Consider the following 25023-nt stretch of genomic DNA (forward strand, 5'->3'; position numbering starts at 1 on the left):
AGGGTGTGCACGGGTGTGTGTGTGTGTGTGTTTAAGCTGTTCACAGCAGGAGTGTGAACACAGCTAAAGGGGAAAAAAACTATCTATTTCCAAATGGAAAACTATTTAAATTATTCACAGCTGAATCGCTGATGAATAAATGTGCGTAGTTATTGATATCCTGCGCAACCCTGAGCCAACAATACACACAGACACACACACAAACACACACAGGGAGGTAGAGTTGCTGTTTTTGTTCTACTGGCACCAAAGAGACAGAGAGAAGAGGATAAAACAACCCTCCCTCCCACCTTCCATCCCTCGATCCCCTGTCCTCCCCCTCACAGTAACGCTTCAGTGAGTTGAACGGCCAGGAAAGGGGAGAAAGAAAGAGATAGAGAGAAAAAGACAGAAAAAGAGAAAGAGAAGGAGAGGCATGGGAGAACAATGAGCAACACATTTTTTGATATAGCTGAGGGTCTCTGTAGCTAATCCTTTGCCCTCTGTCCCCACAAATGGTCTCTCTGTCTTTATTCATTTCTCTCTTTGCCGCTCTCTTCTCCTTTAACACGCCTTTTCCCCGTCTGATTGTGCTCCTTGTTCCTTTTTTCCACTCTCCATCACAGGAATTTATAAATATATATGTGTTCTTTCTTTTCCAGGAGTCCGGACATTCTTTTTCGTGCTAATTCTAAAAGGTGATGAATCTTTTTTCTTTCTTTATGTCCCTTCTTTCTGCAAGATGTAATGTGCAGGGAGTTATTCCCAAAATTTAACTTGGAATAAAAACCCACTGGTGGACAGACAGGTAGAAAAAGCTTAAGGAGAAATGAATATGTTAGTTACGTGGTGAACAGAACAGAAATACGACAAAATACAGTGAAAATGCAAAAGGAGAATTTCGTCAACAGAGAGAATTGAGAAGGAAAATAGGAATGGAGGTATATATTTCTGAAAGTGTAGCTTGTGCAGGAAAGAGAAGCGCACATGAGATATGACTCCAACAGAGTCTGTGTGCCTGAATGGAATCAAAAATGAAAACAAATCTGTGACACCATTAAACCCATTCATAAGAATAAAAGTGTTGCAGTTTAACTAAAATATAAAATCTTACTGAAGTTTAGATGGGTGCCTGTGAAAAAGACTTGCACGAGATTAGAATGCAAAGTTTTTCCTTGCTTAATGTGGGTCCAATAAATAATAACTATGTTTTCTGCTTCTGGTGTTTGATTATACTTACAGCACCATAGTGGAACTGGTCCCTAAAATAATTATTTTGTGGTACAACACCAAATTTGTCGTGGATGTACCTTTAAGTCCCCTCTATCAGAAAAGCATGTAAACCATGAGAAAATCCATACATATAGTATTCTGTAGGTACCTATCAAGTTTAAAGACTGCATTTTGTGCACAAACAGCCCATATTGTTGAGACTCAGGCAAATAAACATTATAATTGAGTGCATGGTCGCCATCTCTACAAATAGTTGCCATATTGGATTTTTCTCAAATTTGGTGATTTTACCACAAAATCCACAATTTGTCTGAAATAGAAACCCAACTACACAACTACTACAATTCCACTACAAAAATAAATAAAAATTTAAGGAAAACAAAGGTGAATACTGAAAAGCATGCAGCATAGTTACAATCTGACTCTTTTGGGATTGAATTTTAAATACATGCATTACTAATTTCTTATGTAAAACACTTCAACAACTCATAATAACTTTTTTTAGTTATTAAGTTTTCCAGCCTGCTCACTGATAAAACAACATACCAACTTTTTCATCATGGTAATCGTAAAATGATGCAAGCATTGCTCTTGGATTTAAACCATTAAAACTGCAATTGTTCCACCAGATCAGTGGCCTTGTGGTAGAGTGTCTGCCCTGAGACTAGAGGGTTGTGAGCTCAAATCCAGGCAGAGTCATAGCAAAGACTCTAAAAATGGGTCCCACTACCTGTAAAGATGGGTGCAAATGACACTGAACATTGAGGGGTTGGACTGGTGGGTTAAACCACCAAATGGTTCCCAAGCACGGTTGTGTCTGAAGGTCACTGCTCTCCCAGGGAATGGAAGAGCAAATTTCACACACAGTGTGTGACAGCTAATGGGATTTTGGGACTGTGAGTCATAATAGGTTAAAGGTCATGGTACGCTGCCCTGTGGGGATCTCTATGGTGGTAAGATGTTTCTGGGCTTTGGATGGATGGATGGATGGATGATCTGATTCATGTACATTGCATTCCTGGATTTTAACTGTTTTTGTAAGTTCCTTTAATGGTAGCACCTTAAAAATTGACAACATGTAAATAAAAAATGGACACTTTAAAAAATACATCAATTATACATTTAAAATGGAAAAGGTTAAGTGTTCGTAAACGTTTTACTTAGATTTTTAGATTTCATTTTTTTACCTGCCCAGTATTTTGCTGACACATCCATGGCTGACCCTCAGTTGGCGTGAGATGTCACAGGGCCGAACCCCCTGATGGGCGAGTTCTACTATTCGCTGTCGGACTACATCTGGGAGGGGCCTGCCATTTACAAACACTCCCCCGAGCTGGTTCACTCCACCATGTCCTGCAACAAAACAAATAGAACCTCAAATGAGCAATACAGGGAACATTCGAAGATGTTACAGTTTATTCTATTAATATATCTGAAAGAATTATAAAGAGAAGAAACATTGAATAAAAAGGTTACTGAAAAAAGTAAATTTGGTCCAAAAAAACAACCTCTTTTTCACTGCACTTTTTAGTTTGAAAAAGCCAAAGAAGAAAACCAAGTAAGAGAAATAAATTAGTAATGATCTCTCCAGGACAAAGTTGAATTGATTTAAGGATTTTTAAATCTTATTAAAAGACTTTTCCAGGTTTGGTTTGCTTCAGAATCAAAGAAGCTCATGGATTTTAACATCAGAGTTTTCAGGAGTGCCTTTTTTTCCCAGTTATAAATAAAACACTGTAATCCAACCTGATCAACTAATGTAGGTCTCCAAAGGACTCATGGCTTTGTGGATTGTTCTGAACTTTTTATGCAATAAACCCACAGCTGTTAGCTCATACATGCAGTAGATTTATTATCTCAAATGCATCTCATCACCCTCTTCCTTCTCATTTATCTTGCTCAGCATAATACCACAATTTGGGCCGCTCCAACGAGCAAACTTTGAGCTTTTTCACCAGGGGCAGGCTGAGCAAAGATTTTGAGCAAATGAAGGGATTTCAATTAATTATTGACAACGGCCTGCCCCATACTGAAGGATACACTAATATTCCCCCTGAGGGATAAGAGGATGAAAGTATAGCAGGATGTAGATTTAAAAAAAGACTGGTATACACAAGAGCAGAACAAAGAGATACAGAGATCCCAGCATAATTGAATAACCTTCCGGAAACAGGGTTTTTAGGCACTGTTTTTGATCATTCTGTTTCAACCAAAATATAGAGAACACCACAACGGTCTATTAGGGAGCTGCAAGAGATTTATTGATTTTGACTGACAGATTTAAGCAGAAAAAGACAAGGACAACACAGGTGTAATGTAGAGATAATGGGAGTTTTGCAAATGCATTCAGCTGGTTTCCAATTCAAAGTATATCGCATATTGGCATATTCTGCCTGCAATAAAATTAGAAAACGTTTGCATGGGAAGGATACAACTGAGCAGAGTTGTTTGATTTAAGACTAATAGAGACGCCAAAAAACAAGTCCTCTCCCTTGTGTATGTTACTGTATATATGTGAATCTCACCAAAGGCGAAGTGTAAATCAACTAGAATTTCTCTGCCGTTTAATCCACTGGCTTTTGTATTAACATAGTGATTACGTCTTTAGGGGAAACGCACACTCTCTCACATACACACTAATCCTTGCTGTGGGGGTAATAGATTTTAAACACATAACCCCAGCAGGGACACTGTCGAAAACACCAAGCTGTCAGCTGAACTAGCCTCCCCTATCCCGGTCCTTTTTTTTTTTTTTGTCTGATTAACATAAGTTAAAGAAACTATCACCAAAAGCACATCCGCTTTCTTTGGCTCCCACAAAGAAAGCTGATCAGCACAAGACTGACAAATAAAGAAATTCAAAATCTGGAGAATGACATTTCTCAGAAGCTAATGGGGATGGTCACTCTCTCTTTTTTTACATTTTATTTCTAGATGGAAGGATCCTCATTATGCAGATGCCAGCTGTGGACAGCACCGTTGAGGAAATGCAATTACTATTTACAAAAGACAGCAATCTATAGGTAGAATAATCCTCATGCATCACCCCAGATTTAGCTGCCACGAGAAAAAGCCAAGAGAGAAAACAGCATGAAATTTAACAAGCAGCTTGAGCTTCTAAAACAATATGAACTGATGAGCTGTGTCATGAAGTTTCAGTGTCCGGAGTTAAATTAGCGATCCAGTAAAAACAAGACAATCGTACTTAGTAGCTCAAATATCTTCTTTTTCCGGCTTAGGTGACATATTTAATTGACCACTTTTGCAGGTCAAGAAGAACTAATTTATAACACAAGGTCAGATCTCTGCATCTTGATGAGATGTCTGCATTGTTACAGAACTGTTGTTTGGTTCATGAAAAAACTAAGAAGTTTAAAAGCCTTTGGGGAAAAAGTCGAATGCAGAAAGAGAGCATGGTAGCCCTGGGATGCAAGTTAAGGTGTTCCAAAAGTTACTACGTCTTTTCTGACTTTGTCATTTAAAAAAAATGAAGAGATTTTACCGACATATTTTGGCAAAATGATGCCCATTTTAAGGTGTCTCTGTATGTTTTTTCATATCTGTGGAACTTGCAATGCATTTATATCATCTGCTATACTTCTCTGCAGATGAAGAGGTTAATTCCTGCAAAGTGTTGGGTTTGCACAGACATGTTTAAAGTATCCAGACAGAAAATAAGAGTCAGACAGCCTGCACGGAGAATGCTGATAATCTAGGCAACCTTAAATGGCACTGCTGAAAAATGTGGACTGTCCGTCTTTTGGATAAAGTACTGTAGACTCATTTTCATTAAAATGTGCTGAGGTCAAAGAGTTTTTTTGTTGAAAACGGCACACATGAAAACTCCTAAAATCCCAAATAACCCACCAATTTCATCTATCCTTAAAGCCTTGGTTCAACAGAGTTACTGAGACTTATGAATTTCAACTTCAAACTAATCACATTTGTTTCAAGAATAAGGCAAAAAGCAGTAAAATCAAGGGGATGCTTGCAGCACTTCTACCCATAACTCCATGGGGCACCTTTGAATCCCACTGTTTCTGTAATAAAGAAACAATCCACTTATTTACCATGGCGAATTCCTGTGACTTTACAGGAAATCATATTCAAATCGCTATACCCGTCCCATTGAGTGTGTGCAGAGACAACACTGGAAAGTCCGCTGACCTACATGGACGAATTCAGGTCTTTTTTTGCACTTTCTGTGAAAGCTTTGTACGGCTGTGTGAGGGCATTATTCCTCTTCCCTCCTCTCCTTATTCCGTATTATTATTTCTTTTAAACTCTCGCTGAATAAGAGCACATTTTCTGTTCGGTCATTTATAGAAGCCCACTGTGCTGTGGCCTCCTCGCCACAGGTATCTAGAGAGAAGAGCCCCGCCATCATCCTCCTCCTCCCACCCACCCCCTCGCCCAACCATTCTCCCTCATTCTCTGATAAGAGTAAATGAAATGGTTCCTTTCACCCCTCCTATCTGGGCCAGGGCATGAAATACGCCTTGCTTTGTGAAGAGATGGTGAGGAATAACTTGTGACCTACAAAAACCTCCAGATAACTATTTATTCACTTATCTGTGTATTTACTGTTGGCGTTCAGCGTTCAGACTCTCACCATTCTTTGGGATAAGGGACGGGGATTATATGTTTGAAATTTATTTTCCAAGCTTATAAATAATGATAGGGCCAGAAAATGTATACATTCCATAAAGGCATTTGTTTATCAGCAACTATAGCTTGAATCTCTGAGTAAGTCATACAAGGGCTCATTTTAAAGGCCATGTTTCAGACAGCACTGAAAGGTTCCAACATGAAGAGAGTTCACATTTCTAGAGAGCAAAAAGGAAATCTAAATATAACGTTTAAGGAAAAATGCAGTCGTCCCTTTGGGATGGATGAGTTTGCCCCGCTGACCAAACAAATTAACCACCGGTTCCCAAAAATTCAATCAAGCTGCTCTGGAGGTGTTGTTGCAAATTAGGCACATAGATGTGCCAAATTACAGGTCTGGGCTTTTTAAGGCCTCCAAAACTGCATCCAGACTCTCTTGGGGGAGAAGCGAGTTGGCAGGAGCAGCAGCTTCATTTTCCTGCTGAATCAGAGAGGGACAGACACAGACAGGGGGCCAGCGATCATTATGCATCCCTGTTGGATTTTATTTATTTACCCTTTATAGAAGCTGACTTTGGGAGCCCAGTACCTCCTTAAACGTTTGATTGATTCACTGTTTCCGTGAGGACAGAATACCAAGATAAAGTAGAATACATTGGGGTGCCCCCATCCAGAAAATAGGGTCCATTAGGCTCTCTGTCTCTCTTCCTGTTGCATTCCGAAGCCCACCACCCCCACCCCCACATCCCACGCCGCTTTTCTATGTCCACCCTCCCTGTCTCGAATCTCTCATCTGCCTCGTCACGGCCTGACGATTCAAAAATATAGTAAAAAGAAGAACAAAAAACGCCACCGTTCCTGATCTGGATTTGAGCTATTTTCACCGTCTTGGAATAATAAAAAAAGAAATAAATAAATACAAGAAAAAGGGGAACTATAAATTACTTTTGGCTGAAAGCTGTGTGAAAAGTTGTCTTCAAGAATACAAATGAAGCACATTTCCTTGAACAAACAGTGAATAGATAGATAGATGTGCCAGACGTGACGTGACGCTCTTATATATATTTATATTTTTTCTTCTCATTTGTGGGATATAAAATATTTTGAGGAGGGAAGCTTGTTAATAAACAGCGATAAGAAGCTGCAATGCACGTGAGAGGCGGGTGTTATAATTATATAAGCCTGAGCTCACTTTGTAAATTCAAAGAAGGAGCTCTCCGCAGTATTTTCAGCTGATGCGTAAAAACTTGAATGAATTTGATTAAGATGAATACTTTGGGGTCTGAAGCTGTTAAAAAAAAAAGAAAACGAAAAAGTCTGATTCCTACATTTTCTTTAAGGTAAGCCACGGCCTTGCCCACTTACTATTCAGCATACTTGTATTACCATTACAATACCTGCTTATGAAATTCATCTCATTATCATCACAATTACTTGGGATGGATTTTTAAAATATCCCGACTCTAAATTGTTTCTCCTGACAGATCTTTAAAGTTACACATCTGCTCTGAGAATGACGAAAAAAATAATAGCTTTTTAAAATACTATCTTAAAATACTGAGAATGTATAAAATACTTTAGAATAAGTGCGCATTAATTACCGGTTCAGTTTTTTTTTTAAATAAACGTTTTTGGCCCTAAATGTGATCTTTACGCACATCCAAACTTGCCCAACATTTCCACGCGTCACACTCAATGCATCCACACCTCTCTAACTCTGACATTTTTTAGGGGGTGTAATCGTTTTAAAGCGTCTCCGCGCTTTGACATATATAACTTCAGCTCTGCGGTTACCGTCAGAACCGCGGATGATTGGCTTAGGTGGAACTGCAGGAGAGGGGATACACGATTCGTTCTAGCCTTTTGGTGCGCACACGTTTTGTCTTTTTTTTAATCTTCCAGGATAACAAACACTTCTGCCAGCCACACCACATGGATTCTCTGTGTGACTAAAAGATTGTGCATCCATTACAGTTAATTTAAGCACAAAAACAACAGATTAGACATCAGCCATTTAAAGAATTAATATTTATTTAACTGTCCCCCCTCCCAAATATTGATTAGGAACTTAACTTTTAACTCTAATAATTGTCAGGTAGGTATTTCAGAATTTCCTCCCACTTTGAATATTTTCCTTATACCCCCCTGATGAAATGTATTTCCACAGAAAAACTTTACTCTTTTCACGTAGCAGGGCAATTTCTCGCTTTCTGTAAACAAATCGAAACAGAGGGATGCATTTAGCTTTTCTGATAAAGAAAGAGAAGTGAAAATACAAAGCAGGCTCCGCCATGTCACGACTGAATGCCCATGTTACCCCCCCCTAAAGCCTCCTCTGCGTCCAGCAGCTGCTCTACTGAGGTGTCCTTGAGCAAGACGCACGCACGTGTGCTCTCTGACCTGTAGCCGATGACATTTATCATAAGAACTTCACCTGTGCGTAAAAAGAGCAGCTCCTTACACAAAAAACCTGTACAGCTTTTACTGTTTTACTCAGATTCCGCTTTAGTCATGCTTTGTTTCCCCTATGAGTCCCTCTCTCGTTGTCTGACCCCTGCCCCTCGGCTTGCCTTCAAACACTGGGGGACAGCGAAGCGTCTCTCACAAAAGCAGCAGAGCCAAAACAATGCAGGCCGGCACGCAGACTTTCCATCCCAATTGGAAAGCCACACCAGTTTGTCATCTAATAAGCATCAAATCAAATGAAATATGCATTTACCTTTTATGTGTAACACATAAAAGGAAATATGCGCAAACAAGAAAACCCTAAATGCATATTTTTTATATATTATTTGGGTATTGTTTATTCCATGCAATTTTTTTAGAATGTCAATATAAAAAGCACGTTTTAAAAATTTTGTTTCCCATAAAAAATATGATCTGCATGTTTTTTTAACATAATATAATTGTGTTTTAAAGTGTTAATTGGCTGAAAGAAATAGCCTCCTCTGCGTAAAAATAAATAATAAAACACAACTAAAAAAAACAATAAAAGTTTTATGTTCTTTGTGTGAAGTGTTGGGCATGCGCGTTTTCTCTGCAGACTTAGTGGTTTGCGGATGCATGTGTCATGCAAATGAAGGAAATTAGGAGTTTCTAAACTTACTGTGCATTGCTGCAAACGGGTCGTGCTTACAGTGAATCTCCATCGGTAAAATTGGGCTGAGGGCGTGGGGGGATGCAGTAGAGGGGGTCAAAAAAACAGTCGATTCAACTGGCCACAATAGTTTATACAGAAAGACAGTGAGCTGCAGCCTGTGGGAAGAGCTCCTTTTAAATAGATTTTTTAAATTTAAAAATGTGGACTCAGTGAGTCTGTGACCAAAAAAATGAAAAACATATTCAATTTATGAAAATAATTCATGGGAAGGAGGAGAAAGGAGCTCAGAGTTGGGTCCACTTTTCATGGGACAGGACAGCGGGTCTTTTCTGGTGTCTCCTAAACCAGAGGAGGGAAACGACAGCGGCGGCGCTCATTCCTTAAGCACGTCATGCGCCAAAACGTCCAAAATGAAAGTTTTTCACAAGAGAACCCCAGTTTTTTTCTTTAAAAAAACGATAAATAAAACAGCCAGTGCAAGGCAGACAAAGTAGCCTCCCCTCCTTTTTGTCGTTGATCCACTGGCCGTGACCCCTGAACTACACCGATGGAGGTTGACCCAGTCCTCCTAGTCCGTTTAGAAATATATTTTAAAAAACACGCAATAAAAAAGGACAAATAGAAAAAAAGCTTTAGTTACAGATCCATGGTAAGGTACTTCTCACTTGACGTTTCTTCTGATCGAAGCGTCCTTGTTCTTACACTTGGTCATCCCCCATCAATAAAGCGACTGAGAGCGGTTTGGCGCACACATCCTTGAATGTCAGAGCCCAGTATGGGGAAAAAGCAGAAAAAATGTACAGCAAAAAATAAATTAAAAAACGCTTTCTAATTAACACTAAACTGCCGGAGATACTTTCTAAACTGTAAGAACCAAAGGGAGCCCCCCTTTATTTGGTCACAGCATCTACTTCTCCTCCTGAGTTGGACTCCTGCTCGTAGAGAGTTTGGAGATGGTTTTTCTCGCGCTAGAAAAAAAAAGAAAGAAAACAGTCCAGTCCAAATGTGAAAGGTGCTTTTTCTTCCCAGTGAACACCAAAAAGTCAGCTGCGGAAGTGCGCCAAAGCAAGCCTCCCCAGCTATGCAATGAAAAGCTGCCTCCGCGGTGGAGCACGGAGCGTTTCAGGACCTGCTCTCGTGCGGACAGCGCCCGCGCTTCCAACCCCTAGCCCAAGCGCGCCGGCCAGCTGCCCGTCACTCATGCAGGAGGCAGCCAATCATAGGGCGAGAGCGCCCGCTACGTCACCACCAGCCCCAGGTAGATGGGGAGGGGGAAGGCAGAGATTGGTCGAAGGGAATCCCGTGAGCCAATGACGCCTCGCACACATTGTGCGTCCACCAATGAGGAAGATCGGAGCGCCGACGCTTGGCTCTGGGAGTATATAATCATATATTTAATTTCAATTAACCTAGTATAAAAACCCAACGCCTTTATAGGCTTTTGCGCTCAATTTATTCATGTGAATGCTAAATGGATAATTAATTAAGTCTTACTAAAATTAGTCTTAGTTGCAGTAAGCATTTAGAAATGAGGGAATAAAGAAGTCTAAACGCAACTGTACTTCAGTCTCAGACTACTGTTCTAAAAAAAAGCACACACAAAAAATAACAATTTAAAATAATAATAAATGACAAATTTAAATCAAGTTGGTTTAAAGTTATTTTTCGTCAGAAATTGTAGGCCTCTCGGAGGTAAAACTGTTAAATTTTTGCCCTAAATTATTTCTCCATCTCCCTTCTCCCTAAAACCCGTTATTATAAATATTTAGCTTGGAGGGAAATTGAAGAAAAACGCATGAAACATGTATTTCCTCTCATTATCTAATTGACTGCGGATTCGAGCGCATGTGGTTTTTAATGAAATGCAACTTCTGCACTCACACTACAAACTGAGAGAAGGAGGAGGGAGAGGGGGTCAATACATATTTGTCCCACCTGATTTGAGAGAGCCTGTAAAAGCTTTACCTCTGCAATATCGGCCTCACAAATCGCCTAAAGCGTGAGGCGAATTAAAATACGTTATTTCTCTTCCTGAACATCTTTGATGGTTTCAAGTTCATACATCTGAGCATTTACCCAGTTCTTCCTCTACATTCATTTTCATTCTGACAATATTGGCTTGATTTACGCACCAGAAGGCTAAACATCTACATTGAAAACACAGTTCAGGACCTAATTGACTTTTATTTACTATGTCTTTTAAATTTAAGACAATCTTGTGTTTAAATCTGTTTGGAACACTGATTGTGAGGCCTAAATAAACCAAAAGTAACAAAAGAGACCTGCATTTTTTCCTCAAAATGTGACACGGAAAAACTCCAGGGTTATTATTGTATTTTATGTTTTTTGGAGGACTTTTTTGGGTGTAAGTTTTCTAACCACTAGGGGGCGTTCCGCCTTGAACGACACATCTATGCACAAAGAAACACTTACAGAATGCATAGGCTACTCAATTAACCCCCAAAAAATACAAGTCCAAAGGGAAGTCGCCATAATGACAACCATTTGACCCCGGAAACGTGTTCTTCCGCATCAAACTGCGCACTAAATTTGCTTTGACGTGTAATTGATTTCCCGTCTCTGTTCTTTAATCCACTGCCAGTTACAAACAGCCCCTGTAGAATTCTCGTTCATATTTTTGCACCAAGGTAAACAAATTGCAAAACTAAAAATACTTTGATTATGACTTGATTTGATGTTTTTCAATAAAAGATGAAAACGTAAAGAGGAAAATGAGAAAAAGGTGAAGAGACGGAATGTTTCTGAGAGATTTAAGCGTAGAAAACACATGTAAGAAGAAAAACAATAACAGAGAAAATTTTCTTTTCAAAAACAGGATATTGTGTTTTCACTGTATTTTAATTAAATATATTTTTCAAATTAAAAGACAAAATCGACATGTTTTGTATTCTTTCCAGCCAGAGTTGTTGTTGTGACATCCACACTCTTACAGAAACAAACTGCCGCTGTTGTCTCCTCGATTTGCAAATTAAATACATAAGCAATTAAAAAAATCCAAACACGATCAATCATGTATACAAATTGTTGTTGCTTTAGGGTTGGAAATTTGGAGAAAACTTCCATCAGGGTAGGAGGACTTTAATCCGGGGATCCAAATTCATTACCATATTTCATTACCTCTTCAGAGACGGGAATTGGAGGACGGGAGGTGGAGCTGCTCCTGCTGAAGACGGGCAGAGTGTTTGTACTTTTTAAAACATTAGTAAGAATGTTGCGTTGCGATAATCACGCGGAGGCAATTGGAAAGCAGCACTGTTGTTTAGATGCCTCCCTCCCATCTACTTCTTCTGCTCCTCCATCCCACCATCCACCATGACGGCTTTGGCTGTTTTGCTTTTTCCGCCCGAGCCACGAAACGAAAAAGCAATGAAAAATTAATAGCGCATGTTAACTCCAGCGGCTCGTTTATTACACGCCCGCTGACTGTAAACATAATGAGAAACTCCCGTATCTCTTCTTAAGTTTTCATTCGCCTCCAAAATGTCGAAGTCACAACTAATTAATAAAATGTATGGACTCGAGAGGTGGAGCGGCAAGCGCATCCTCAGGCCTCTGACGCAGAGTGTCTGACAGGTGCAACAGCTAAGGGGCCTCATGCCCGTCCCTATCCCTGTGTTAGAAGAAGGAGAGCCTGAGGTCAAGGTGAGAGTCACGTGAGGCCTTCCTGCCCTCCCCTCTTTCACCTCATAAATCTTTTACTGCTTGAAACTGCGCAAGCATCACCTGCTTAAGAGACAACACTCAAACACTCAAACTCTGATATTTCCCGAGAAACCTGTATGGGATCAAAGTTAGTGCTGTTTTATGGATTTAAAGAGTTGTCTATTTCAATATATATATATATATATATATATATATATATATATATATATATATATATATATATATATATATATATATATATATATATATATATATATATATATATATATATATATATATATATATATATTATATATATATATATATATATATATATATATATATATATATATATATATATATATATATATATATGAAATAGACAACTCTTTATACCCATAAGATTCATAACATTTTTCTCAGTGAGTCGGAGAATGGAACCCACAGATTATATAAAATCGGGTCGCTTTTACGCACGGCAGTCCTGCGCGTCGACAGCAGCGTCGACCCGATTGGATGGGTGGGTGCTTCTCTTTTGTATCCCAGACACGTTTCCAGCCAAATCAAATGGAGAGGCTGTAGTTTCAGGGCCTGGGCCCCCAAGACCTTACAGGAAGAGGAGGACCTCCTTAAAATTTCTGATTTCCTCAGTGGTTAAAACGCTATTATCAAATCTTCCCAAATCCCGTTGGTTTTCCTTTTTTTTAATCAGGTAAGGCCACCTCCAAAAAAAAAAAAGAAAAAAGTCGTTATTTTGTCCTGAAGTCCTCTGACGATAATACCTTTTCTGTCATGAAATGAAAACTTGGCGTCATACATGTGTATCTTACTTAAAATTATCTTACCTAATCAATGGTGCGGGCATGTAAATAGAGTTCCAATCTGTCTTTGACATCTCAGTAAATTTTGTCATGACAAAACAATTTTTGGTCCACATTTCTTTGCTTTTGTTTTTTAAGAGTACTACATTTCCCATTCAAAGTGGCCGATCACCTGCCCGCAGTTTCTTAATGACGAAAGACGTTTTCATCAATGCAGAAACAGCATGCAGCAACATGAAATGATGTGAAATCCATTGGGTGCCATAACAAGGTCGATGGCCTGATCTGCCGCTGTACCATATCCTGCTGTTTTATGAATAGGATATGGAAGATTAACCTGTTGAATAGGGATTGAGCCCAGCTCACTTTTTAGCTGCAACCTCGACTGATCCACAACAAAACCGACAAGACCCGGAAATGTACGTGGCATTTCTCTTATTTTTTAATAGTTATACTTAAACTAAGTTCAGGCGACAACAACAACTTACAAAAGTTAAAACTTTAAGGCATGATCAACTTTTAAAATTCCGTTTTACAGTGAAATAAACTACATTTTAAACGCTTACAAACTTTTTGGAAGTTTTTTCAAACTCCAGCATCGTTTTCTGAATTTTACAAGCCTTTTCAAAAACAAACTAACACAAAAAATCTAAAGTTTTAAGACGCTTAAACAACAAAATCACTTGTAAATTTTGAAGTTAAGTGTGGAAAAAAGATGAAAGGAAAAACTTTTATCAACAAAAAATCACGCAGCAACTTGTGGAATTAGAAGTTACACTAAGTGGGACCCTACCTGCTCTCCCCAGACGCAGTGCCGGACTCTTGCCCCCCTGGTCCATGCTACCCGGTTAGAAGAGGGGGAGGCGATGGAGGGGCAAAAAAGGAAAAGAACAAAAACTTTTCCCCTGCCCCCCTTTTCTTCACTTCTATCTCTGTCACTTTCCCCTCTCCTTTTTTTTCTCGTCCTACAGTACTTTGGAGGCGACTTGTAGGTTGAAATAATTCGACCCTTCCGCTTCCTATTGCACTCCCTGCAAGTGCTCAGTCAGCTGCAACTAAACGCTTTAGGCGGAAAAAAAGGTTTGGGGGGGAAGCGTGAAATGATCACGCCGCGTAAAAGAGCTGCGCTCTCAATGTGCGCTCATGTCCCGCGTCTGCACGAGCTCTCACACATGGATGCAGAGCGCATGCACGTCTCTACACGCGTTTCTGTGCACGCGCCGGGCCACGCATTCACATTGGGTACAACTCCACCCTTCCCCGCAGGGCCGCGCCCCCCTAAGTCGCATCTGTTACCAAGTTCCACTTTGCTAAACTTTCCCGCCCCAGCTCCACTCTCCTTCTATCTGTCGTTCCGTCTTTTCTGTCAGATTCATTTCTGCAGACGCACACTCCGTTGACTGTAAAGGGGATTGCTCCAGCGGGGGCGCGTGCACGTAACGTAAGAAAATGACTAGAGTGGATTTATGTTCGGTTTCCTGTAGGACACTTAAACAGAGTTTCTCCAGACTTTCAAGCTTCCTTGCCAGTGAACACCTGTTACGCGGGCGCACTTTACGCATTACGCGCGAAGTGTGGCGCGTGTGGTGTGCAGGTGCAGCACATCTAACTGAACTGCAGCCTCAGTCTCACTGCTAAGATGGATAACGCAAACGTTCCTGACTGCGTGCATAGACTCTTTACAACACGGATACGCTCTTTAGCCCAGACTGTTTTTGGAAACACTCATGAACGCAAAAGCTTCAATTTAACAAAACATTTCCACTCACATTGATTCGTGTCTTCCATTGGTTTTGTCATTGGTAACTTTTTTTTATCAGTTGAAACAGTGGCACGAACCGTGTCTGTGCCTCATTTTACAGTTCCGCTATTACAGTACGTTTTCTGCATAAAATAACTCCAAACAGCGAGAAAAAAGCATGAGGATCTAAACAGGAAGCGTCTTACTTTTTTAAAATATATCCTCCACAAATCAACTAAAAGTTATTTTTTTAAATCATTACCAAATCGATGAAAAATTAACCCTAAAATCACATTTGCTTGCAGTTTTGCGTACAAAACGGTTCCAACATGAGCCCGTTTTCAGCAGAAAAGGCTGCCTTAATTTTTAGAATTTGTTTTAAGAGAATTCAAGCATTTTGAGGCCAAACCAAAAGAAATAAACGTTTTTTTTAAGGACAACAAACTATTTTCTTTTTGCTAAAAACGACCAACTCGTTTCTTTTCTTAAAGAAAAATAGGCATGTTTTTAGAAGAATGAAAAAAATGGATGGGCGTCGCATTTAATTTTCTCCTTAAACAAATAAATACTTAAAACAAGAGAAAAGTTTAAAAACAACAATTAAATTAATCACGAACTGTAAGTAAATATATCAATTATGGAAATGTGTTTTTATTTTCCCTCTCTCAGTAGTTTTTGTCTCCTGACTGGTGCAGACGGCCTCAGGTCTCAAGGTTCACCCTGAGCCTTGAGACAATTGAGTGCAGAACAAAGAGGGAGACAGCGACCCATTTTGCTCCGCTTGTCGTCTCGCGCTGTTACACTACGACCCTGACCTCCAGCTCGCGCCCAAAACAGCTAAAACACCAACAGCCACAAGACAACAAACCAACGACAGCTTTCAACGAGGAATCTTCCAGCGGTTTATCAATTAAAAGCCTTTATTCGAGGGAAAACAATAATTTATGCTGCCCTATGGGTGCTGTGGGAGATTTGTGTGAGCGCATGAGTAAAAGTGTTGGCCTTTTCACATGTGGGCGGAAAAAGTTGATCCATTGAGGGGAACAGTTTTAACACAGCAGCATAATAATCCATGTTTGTTTAACAGTTTACAGTGACCGCAGCAGAAATCCTTTTCTCTTCATGAACCCACGTGGAGCATATTCATATATTTGGGTTGCTTTATAAAAATAGATATTATACTATAATGGAAAATTGGAAAACAGTTTTATTTATTTTACCAAAGAATTTCCATATTTTAGAAATGTTTGTGGAGTTACAAATTAATGTTTTTGCAATAACAAATGTAATGTTTCACATAATATTTATTTTTCATAACATATTTCATTAACTTATAATTACAGGATAAAATACAATCTTTATAAATATATTTCTTGTTGTTTTTTTAATAACTTTTATAACTAAATATTTTTTACTTTCATGTCTCCTTCCAAATCCCTTCAAAGGATTCGCCATAGTTTAGATATTAATCAGCACTTGTTTGTTTATTTATCCCCGTACTAATTAATGTAATCATTATGAAGGCTGTTGGATCGTTGACCCGAACTCTGACCGAGCGGAACCGGAAAGAATTGCATTGATGCGCCAGACAGCAGAAGTGAAGGGGCGATTAGAACAATAAGAAAGCTAGTAAATACAGGAGGAAACGCTTCGTTGCACTTTGGCTTTACGCAGAGCGCCTGACCTGCAGTTTGCATCTTATTTATTTCTTTATTTTAAATAGGGGCTGCATAGGTTTCAGTTACAAGTACTAGAGATTTATAGATTTAAAAAAAGAAAGTCTTTACCTCGTCAGTTTGGTTTAGGTCAGCAGCAGAATGAAGTTGGAAATCTACTTATTCTCCTAAAGGATCCACATAATATTGTGCCTTTATAATTATTACATTACAATGGATTACTGAGGCAGTGAGTTTATTCTTGTGGAGGATTCACTGTAAAACTATCATGTAAATTTGAATACTTATAATTTTAATGTAGTGGTGCACGATTAATTTTTAATGTAAATGTAAGGTAAAACCCTTAAGTCTGCTGTTAAGTCATTTAAGTGTAAAAACATCCTCATTTTCCTTCTTTTGTGATGTAGGAAATGAGAAAAGAACACCAACCGTCACAGTCAGCAGGTCTGTTACTTTTACGTTCACTTTGGAGAGAGAACATTTTAGAGTTTCTAAGAATTTTTTTTGGATAATTTCAAGTCTTATTTTCCCTAATTTTCTCAAAGTTCTTTTTTTTTCTTCTTTTTTTTAAGACATGCTGTAATTTAGTGCATAAGTGCATAACTGATTCATTTCTGTATATAAGAAACTTTGCGATTCCAGAAGTATACTTTTATTTTTGTCTAAAGACCCATTTTATGGTATTAAATCTTACATTTTTTGACCATAAGGCAGAAGACCTCATTATCACAAAGGCAGGGATGCCCAGTTTGGTTTAGTCTGTTTAGTGGCAACCATCTATTATTTTATAACTGATTTTATGTTTTGTACATAGATGAAATTGAATCACCACAACCTTACTCTTGTGCATTTTTTTAACTTTCGAGGTTCCAGGGCAGATCAGGCTTACTTTTCCATCTCTGATATTTAATTCCGGGCTGCACTTCAAAGTGGGGACACAAGGCTTCCTGTCTGCAAGCCCAATATCTGGATGCAGTTTCGCCTACAGAGGCTACAAGTAGGCTTAAGGGGATCCAGGGTGGCTGGAGAAATTGGGACACATTATTTGTCCATGAAACGTTACGTGACACAACATGACACCGGGCCTTTTGTATGTAAAGGTAAACATTTCAGCGTGACGACTGGACAAGAGTGAACAAGGTTCCTGTCAATGTGGTTTTCTACTCACTGCTGGAAAAGAGGTGTTGCAAAATTGTGCTGCGATGAGTTGTGTATGCGGGACTTTGTATGTGTATGTGTATGTGCGTGCATGCGTGTGTATAGAGCTTCTGCTCACAGATTTAATCTTCACAGAGTCGGGTCACTCGGTCCGGTCTGAAAGGATGTTGTCAGGGTTGTTCTCTTGTTTTTCACCTGCAGGAAACATCAGCAGACTATTGATACCAAAGCTTCACAGTGAAGAATATATTATCCATAGAACTCGTTCAGAATCATTTTCAGCAGATAATGCATGCATACATGTGAGAGGCCCCACTGCAGTTTAGAGGAGTAGACACATGGGAGGATGTGGAGGTGGGTGCCAGGCACTCATGGTAAGAAAGTAAGTAAGTAAGTAAATCTGTATTTATATAGCACTTTTCTCAGAGAGCTACTCACAAAGTGCTTCACAATGTTAAAACAATATAAAATCAGTAGTGAGACCCAAATAAACAAACACAGGCATATTACAAACAAACACGCAGAAGTGAACACAAGTAAAAGTCAGCTAAAAGCTCTCCTAAATAAAAACGTCTTCACTTGAGCTTTAAAACACTCGACTGAGTCAATCTGGCGCAGAGATGGCGGGGGGGGGGTCGTTCCAAAGTCGGGGAGCGACTGCCTGAAAGGTGAGGTCTAACCTAGTTTTAAAACAAGTTTTTGGAACATTTTTTTTATCAGTGGACCTCAAGGAACGTGCAGGAGTGTAGGGAGTTAAAAGGTCAGAAATATAGTTCAAGGTTTGTCCATGCAAGACTCTAAAAACTAAAATCAAAATCTTAAAATCTATTCTAAATTTAAGCCAATGTAGCGATAAAAGCAGAGGGGTGGCATGAGTGCACTTATTGGTTCCACTCAAAAGCCTTGCAGCAGAGTTCTGGACCAATAGCAGACTTTTAAGAGACTTTTTGTTAAAACAAGTAAAAAGAGAATTGCAGTAGTCTAAACGAGAGGAGATAAAATCATTGTCTTCAGTTTAGCCACATTCCTCAGGTGATAAAAGCAGTTTTTGACCAAGAGCTTGGAGTGAGAGTCAAGAGATATAGCTTTGTCAAACCAGACACCAAGATCCCTGAGACTGGGACAGAAGAGCTCAGTAAACCAAGGTGTCTTTTGATGGAGGGAATTTTGTCATCAGAAGCAAAGATTATTGTCTCTGTCTTATTAGGGTTCAGGAGTAAATTGTTGTCATTTAACCAAACTCTAATGCTGGCCAAGCAGTCTAGTAGATTTTCCAAAGGAGCAATAAAGTTGAATGTCATCAGCGTAAAAATGATAAGAAATATTCGAAAATTCGAGTATTTGAGTGTCCCAATGGGAATCATGTAGAGTGAATAGAATGTGTACCAACACAGAACCTTGGGGAACGCTACTAGACAGGATTTTTGCTTCTGAAGATAGACAGTCAACACAGACCTTGTAAGATCTCCCACTGAAATAGGAAACAAACCAGCTTAGGACGGAACCAGATAAACTGTAGTCGTTATGAAGACTTTCAATCATAATTTCATGGTTTACAGTATCAAATGCAGATTTCAGGTCTAAAAGAAAGAGAACAGTGTATTGACCAGAATTTACCGCCATGAACACATGGTTGGAAACTTTTAAAAGAGCCATTTCAGTTAAGTGGTTCTTTTTAAAGCCAGATTGGAAAACGGGGGAAGACTCTTTGTAGGTTGTGTTCTGGATTCTCTCTGTGCAGATGGTTACGTGACAGCTAAAGTCCTTGTGAGCCGTGGAGACCACTGACCAGGCAGATACTGCCCCCTCCTCTCTACATTTACATATTCATCCATACATTGTATAGAGTGGTATGAGAAAGTTTGGGCACCCCTGATTATTTTCAAGATTCTTCTTCATAAATCATTGGTTGTTTGGATCTTCATGTTCAGTTAAATATATCATATAGCAGATGAACACAATGATATTTGAGAAGTGAAATGAAGTTTATTGGATTTAAAGAAACTGCAATAATTACTTAAACAAAAATAGGCAGGTGCGTAAATTTGGCCACCCCAACAGAAACATGCCATCAATATTCAGTAGCTCCTCAATTTTGCAGAAATGACTGCCTCTAATCCCTTTCTATAGCTTCCAATAAGGGCCTGGATTCTGGTTGAAGGTATTTTGGACCATTCCTCTTTGCAGAACATCTCCAGTGCAGTCAGATTTGATGCCTTCCGAGCAAAGACAGCCCGCTTTAAATCAAACCACAGATATTCAATAATATTCAGGTCTGGGGACTGAGATTGCCTTTCAAGATGCCTTTGTAGAATTAGAGCAGTGGTTAGGGTCATTGTCTTTTTGAAGTATCCAGCCGCGGTGCAACTTCAACAGATTCTTGAACATTGTTTGGAAGAATCTGCTGATACTGACTGGAATCCATGTCACCTTCAACTTTGACAAGATTTCCAGTACTTGCTCTGGCCACACAGCCCCAAAGCATGATGGAACCGCCACCAAATTTGACTGTGGGTAGTAAGTGTTTGTCTTGGAATGCCTTGTTCTTTGCATACCACCCCTTGTTATGTCCAAATAACTCCATTTTAGTTTCATCAGTCCACATCAGCTTGTTCCAAAATTAAGCTGGCTTATTCAAATGTGCTTTAGTATACCTCAAGCGACTCTGTTTGTGGCTTGTGCGCAGAAAAGGCTTCTTCCGCATTACTCTTCCATACAGCATCTCCTTGTGCAAAGTGCGTTGAATGTTTGAACGATGCATAGAGTGACACCATCTGCAGCCAGATCACGTTGTAGATCTTTAGAGCTGGTCTGTGGGTTGAGTTTGATTGTTCTCACCATCCTTTGCCTCTGCCTATCTGAGATTTTTCTGGGCCGGCCACTCCGGGCCTTTGTCTGAACTGTGACTGTGGTCTTTCATTTTCTCACTATATTTGTCACAGTGGAAATTGACAGCTGAAATCTCTTAGCAAGCTTTTTGTGTCCTTCACCTAAACTATGATGTTGAACAATTTTTGTTTTCAGGTCATCTGACGGCTGTTTTGAGGTTCCCATGTTGACATTCTTCAGAGAAGATGCAAAGAGGAGAAAAACTTGCTCTTGACCACCTTAAATACCTCTTTTCATGATTAGCTTCAAATGCATATTTAGATCAAGGGTCTCTGATAATTATAATAGAAATTTTGTGTTCTAAAAATTATTGCTAAAGGTAGTTAAATCAATAAAACAACAGGGGTGGCCAAATTTACGCACCTGCCTATTTTTGTTAAAGTGATTATTGCACAGTTTCTTTAATCCAATAAACTTCATTTCACTTCTCAGATATCACTGTGTTCATCTGCTATATGGTATATTTAACTGAAATTGAAGATCCGAACAACCAATGATTTATGAAGAAAAATCTTGAAAATTATCAGGGGTGCCCAAACTTTCTCATACCACCGTAAATCCCCGGGCAGGGAGAGAAACAGTGCTCTTTCTTGTGTTCCTTCTGTGAGCCCTGTTTTAATAAAAGGCATTCAGGGAAATTGATTGAGCCCGGATATCTGTATTAGAAATATTGTTAGTGTAATAAATCTTTGGCTTGAATTGGAAACCTCTCGTCTGTGTGCTTTCATTCCAACAGAATCTCCACGCTTCAACTGTAAGTCTTTCTTGCTCGTACGTCATCAGGACTGGGAACACACTATATGGGCCAAAAATGTGAAAATGATCAACTCTGAGAAACAGATTTTAAACACTGGCCTAATACTAACAAAAAGCATTGCTTTGAATATTATTATGTTATTCTATGTAAAAACACACCAAAAAAAAATATGAATCTCACAAAGGTTCCCTGTGGGCTTTATATCACTGGATAAGAGCATAAAGCAGAGGGTATTAAAACTAAAAGGAAGAAGACAGAAAAAACTTGAATTTTTACACCTTGCAACTGTTTTAGCTTGATCAAATCTATGTCTTGCGTAAATAGGAGCAGACTTTTTTTTCATTGTATTAGTATTTTCTTCCACTTAAATGCACATTTAAATGATCTTTCTTTCAGTTTAAAATTACATTTCCCAAACCTCATATCAACAGAGGCAGAGCAACATCCCATGAGTAAAAAGACCATCTAGAGATGGATTTATTAAACGTATGACAAAGAAAACAGCAAAAAAGTGTTTTTGTTTATTGTTATTTTTCCTCTTCAAGAATTTTCTCATTCCCTACTGGTTGTCGCATATCATTTTTCTCCTCCTTCTTGTGAGCTCTGCCACTGGTTAATGCTCTACTTGACATATTAACTCAAGAATCCACCGAATCTTATTTTTAATTTACCATCGGTTTATTCTCCTGCAAAGCTGTTTAATGCTGTGATATCTAGTAGAATTGCAAAAAAATGTAACACATTTGCAGTGTATCAATGTGGCGACAAAAGATCATCATTTTCACCGTAATGGTTTGATGAAGCACATGCGCTGCAGGGAAGTTAGTAATTCAGAACTTCGCACAGAAAAACTCTGGGGTATGTGAATGACTCCAGCTCGGAGGGCCCCGTTTGGGTGATGCATGGCAGCCATTTTTGTTCAGAAGCGCTGATGCAGGGCGAGCTTTATTTTAGGAGAGGGAGATCCTCTTGCCTTGGAGGTTTGAAACAGGCTGTGCTGTTGTACTCACATGAGTACAGTAAAGACAGAAGTAAACAGCTTGTGAGTCATCTTAAAGCACTTGATTGGATGCATGACACATGACACCTCTAAAGATTTAAACCCCTTTGAAGCACATTTCTTACACTTGAACCTTATTCTGTTATTTAAAATAAAAGTTTTGGTTTTAAACTTGACCACAAATATTTTAAGAATAAAACTTTGAAGATGTGTTAATATTTTAAAAATTTATTTTTAGAAATGTTCCAGTTTTTAGGAAAAACAAACATGGTTAAAAATGAACCTAAAAAGGGATGCTAACCTATAAATCAGCCAGCCAGCAAAGCATTTAAAATAATTTATCTTTTGTCATCCTGTTTTAAAGAATTTTCATATCACAATTTATCAAAAGCAAGGATTTAAACTCAGAAATGGCTGTTTTAGAATGTTGACCCAGTTTGTGGCAGATCATAAGAATCCTAATATGCTAAAATATTATAGAAGTGGAGTTGGTGTAACATCTGGTCTCAGATGGAAGAAAAAGTCACTATGGTGCAGACAAACACCATCAAATGAGAGCAATGACATGCTTCTTTTAACTTCTTCTCCTCAATAAAGATCAGTCATCAGGCAGAACTATCCCTCTGGAATGTCTGATTGGAAATTGGAGGACTTTAAATCCCTGTCCCAGATCTTTCCATCTATCTTTAACACACCACTGGTCTGGATGCCACTGGCGCAGAGATGAACCGCTGAACCAGACACCTCCATTCATCCAGTTTCCATCTTTTCTTTTTTAAAATAATAATAGTAAATACCAACAAATGCATGGGACCCCAAATGAGGAGGGTGCACCACAATCTCACCGAGGCAGTGAGGCATCCCAAACCTGCATCAGTTTTAAAGGGGTATGGGAAGCCTCAAAAACAAAAAAGATGCAGGATATTAAGTGTGTGTATGTGCCTGTGTGTCAAATGTATACACAGCCTTAAAAAAAGGGGGAAAACATTATGTGTGGTGCAGCCTAACCTTTGGAAGGAAACAATCCAGCTCCATGATGGCCTTTCCTTTGATGATACGCATGGAGAAACCTCTGGAATCAGATGGCATTCACTCGCTGATTTCCCATCATAATGCCATTTGCTAACTATTATTATGCTGCCAACAGCTATAGTTGGTAGTACTGAGTTGACTATTATTCTCTTGACACAAAGAGGAGGAAACAAGGAATATGAATGTTACAGAGTCTGCAGAAGAACCCATATTGCATAATTTTGCTATAGTCTCTGTGTTGTAAATATGACTGATGGTGATAGCCAGGCATTTGAATCGCATTTACATTTAGATTTACAATTTCATCAACATGTTATAGTAACAAAAGCCTGCAGGTCCACATGAGTCTCTCATACGTGCACATTTCTTTGATATTTTAGCTAATATTTGAGCCAGTCTGTATGGCATGAAAAATTAGGGAGTCTGTTCAATCTTTTGTCTGCACACATTAAAAAAATTATGGACTTGAAATGAAGAAGAGGCTTTCATCAATCACATCCATTGTTGATAGTGGCATGGAGTTAAACCAGAGCCAGTTATGCAGACTTTGTCTTGCAAATTAAAGTTTTTCTCCTTATTTTTTTGAGGTTTATTTTAGTTTGACAATAAATTAACGAAGATGAAATCATTTCATTGAACATAATTTTTGTAAAATACCTGAAGGACAACTGATAACACACTAAAAAATTAAATAAATAAAAAAAAGATAAAGAATCCATGCAAATAACCCAAGTTGGATTGTTAAAGAGGTGATGACTTTTTTTGCTGAGTTCTTTTACTCAGAAACAAAAAAAGAAAATTGTTAATTGGGGTGAAATGAAACCACTATAACAATTGTTTATTAAGAAATGTATAAAAAATATATTTAAACAATTGTTTAAAAAACGTATCTGTGCTAAACAAGGAAATGATTATTAACAGAATAAAGAAAATAGCTTAATGAGGCTTTTCAAGTGAGCAAGTTTTTCACATAGAAATGACAAAAGGAAAAATAAACTACTTTATATCATTTGTTGTTGTGTTTTTTTTTTAACAATTTCAATCTGCCTCATAGCAGTTAAAGGAACTACTATTAAATAACATAGCTTTCTAAAAGTTTATTTTTCCCCCCTTTCATCTGGAACACAATTACTATCGCCATTTTCTAATAAGTGAGTAGGCCGTTCTTTGAGTAAGGAAAATGTGGTCAGGGCCTGGTGGACATGGACAAATCTTAATTTTTAGAGACTAATAAAATTCACTAACTCTGAAAACAATCGGCGTTTTTAAATGTTTAATTTCAAACAGTAAAACCATAGATTTCAGAAAGATGCTCGGCTGCTGCAGACCCGCCAATTCCGTTCCAGCTTGACTTAGTGAAACGTTA

At 38.7% G+C, this 25023-nt stretch overlaps 1 protein-coding gene across 4 annotated transcripts in view; it reads right to left on the minus strand.

Moving 5' to 3' along the window:
- Positions 1-14613, minus strand: part of pax5 (paired box 5) — a 55329-nt gene extending 40716 nt beyond the window's left edge. For 2 of the 4 annotated variants that reach the window (XM_023956477.1, XM_023956475.1), the window contains exons 1-2: positions 8927-10048; positions 2400-2565 (exon numbers count right to left, since the gene is read on the minus strand). In XM_023956477.1, the coding sequence (XP_023812245.1) occupies positions 2400-2565; positions 8927-8969 (209 nt within the window). In that variant the 5' untranslated portion in view covers positions 8970-10048. Of the gene's footprint in view, positions 1-2399; positions 2566-8926; positions 10049-14197 lie in introns of those variants that run through there. The other 2 variants (XM_023956470.1, XM_023956476.1) reach the window with 2 other exon arrangements.
- Positions 14614-25023: the final 10410 nt, after the last annotated feature.

Source organism: Oryzias latipes, chromosome 1 (assembly GCF_002234675.1).
Source record: "Oryzias latipes chromosome 1, ASM223467v1".
Classification (NCBI taxonomy): domain Eukaryota; kingdom Metazoa; phylum Chordata; class Actinopteri; order Beloniformes; family Adrianichthyidae; genus Oryzias; species Oryzias latipes.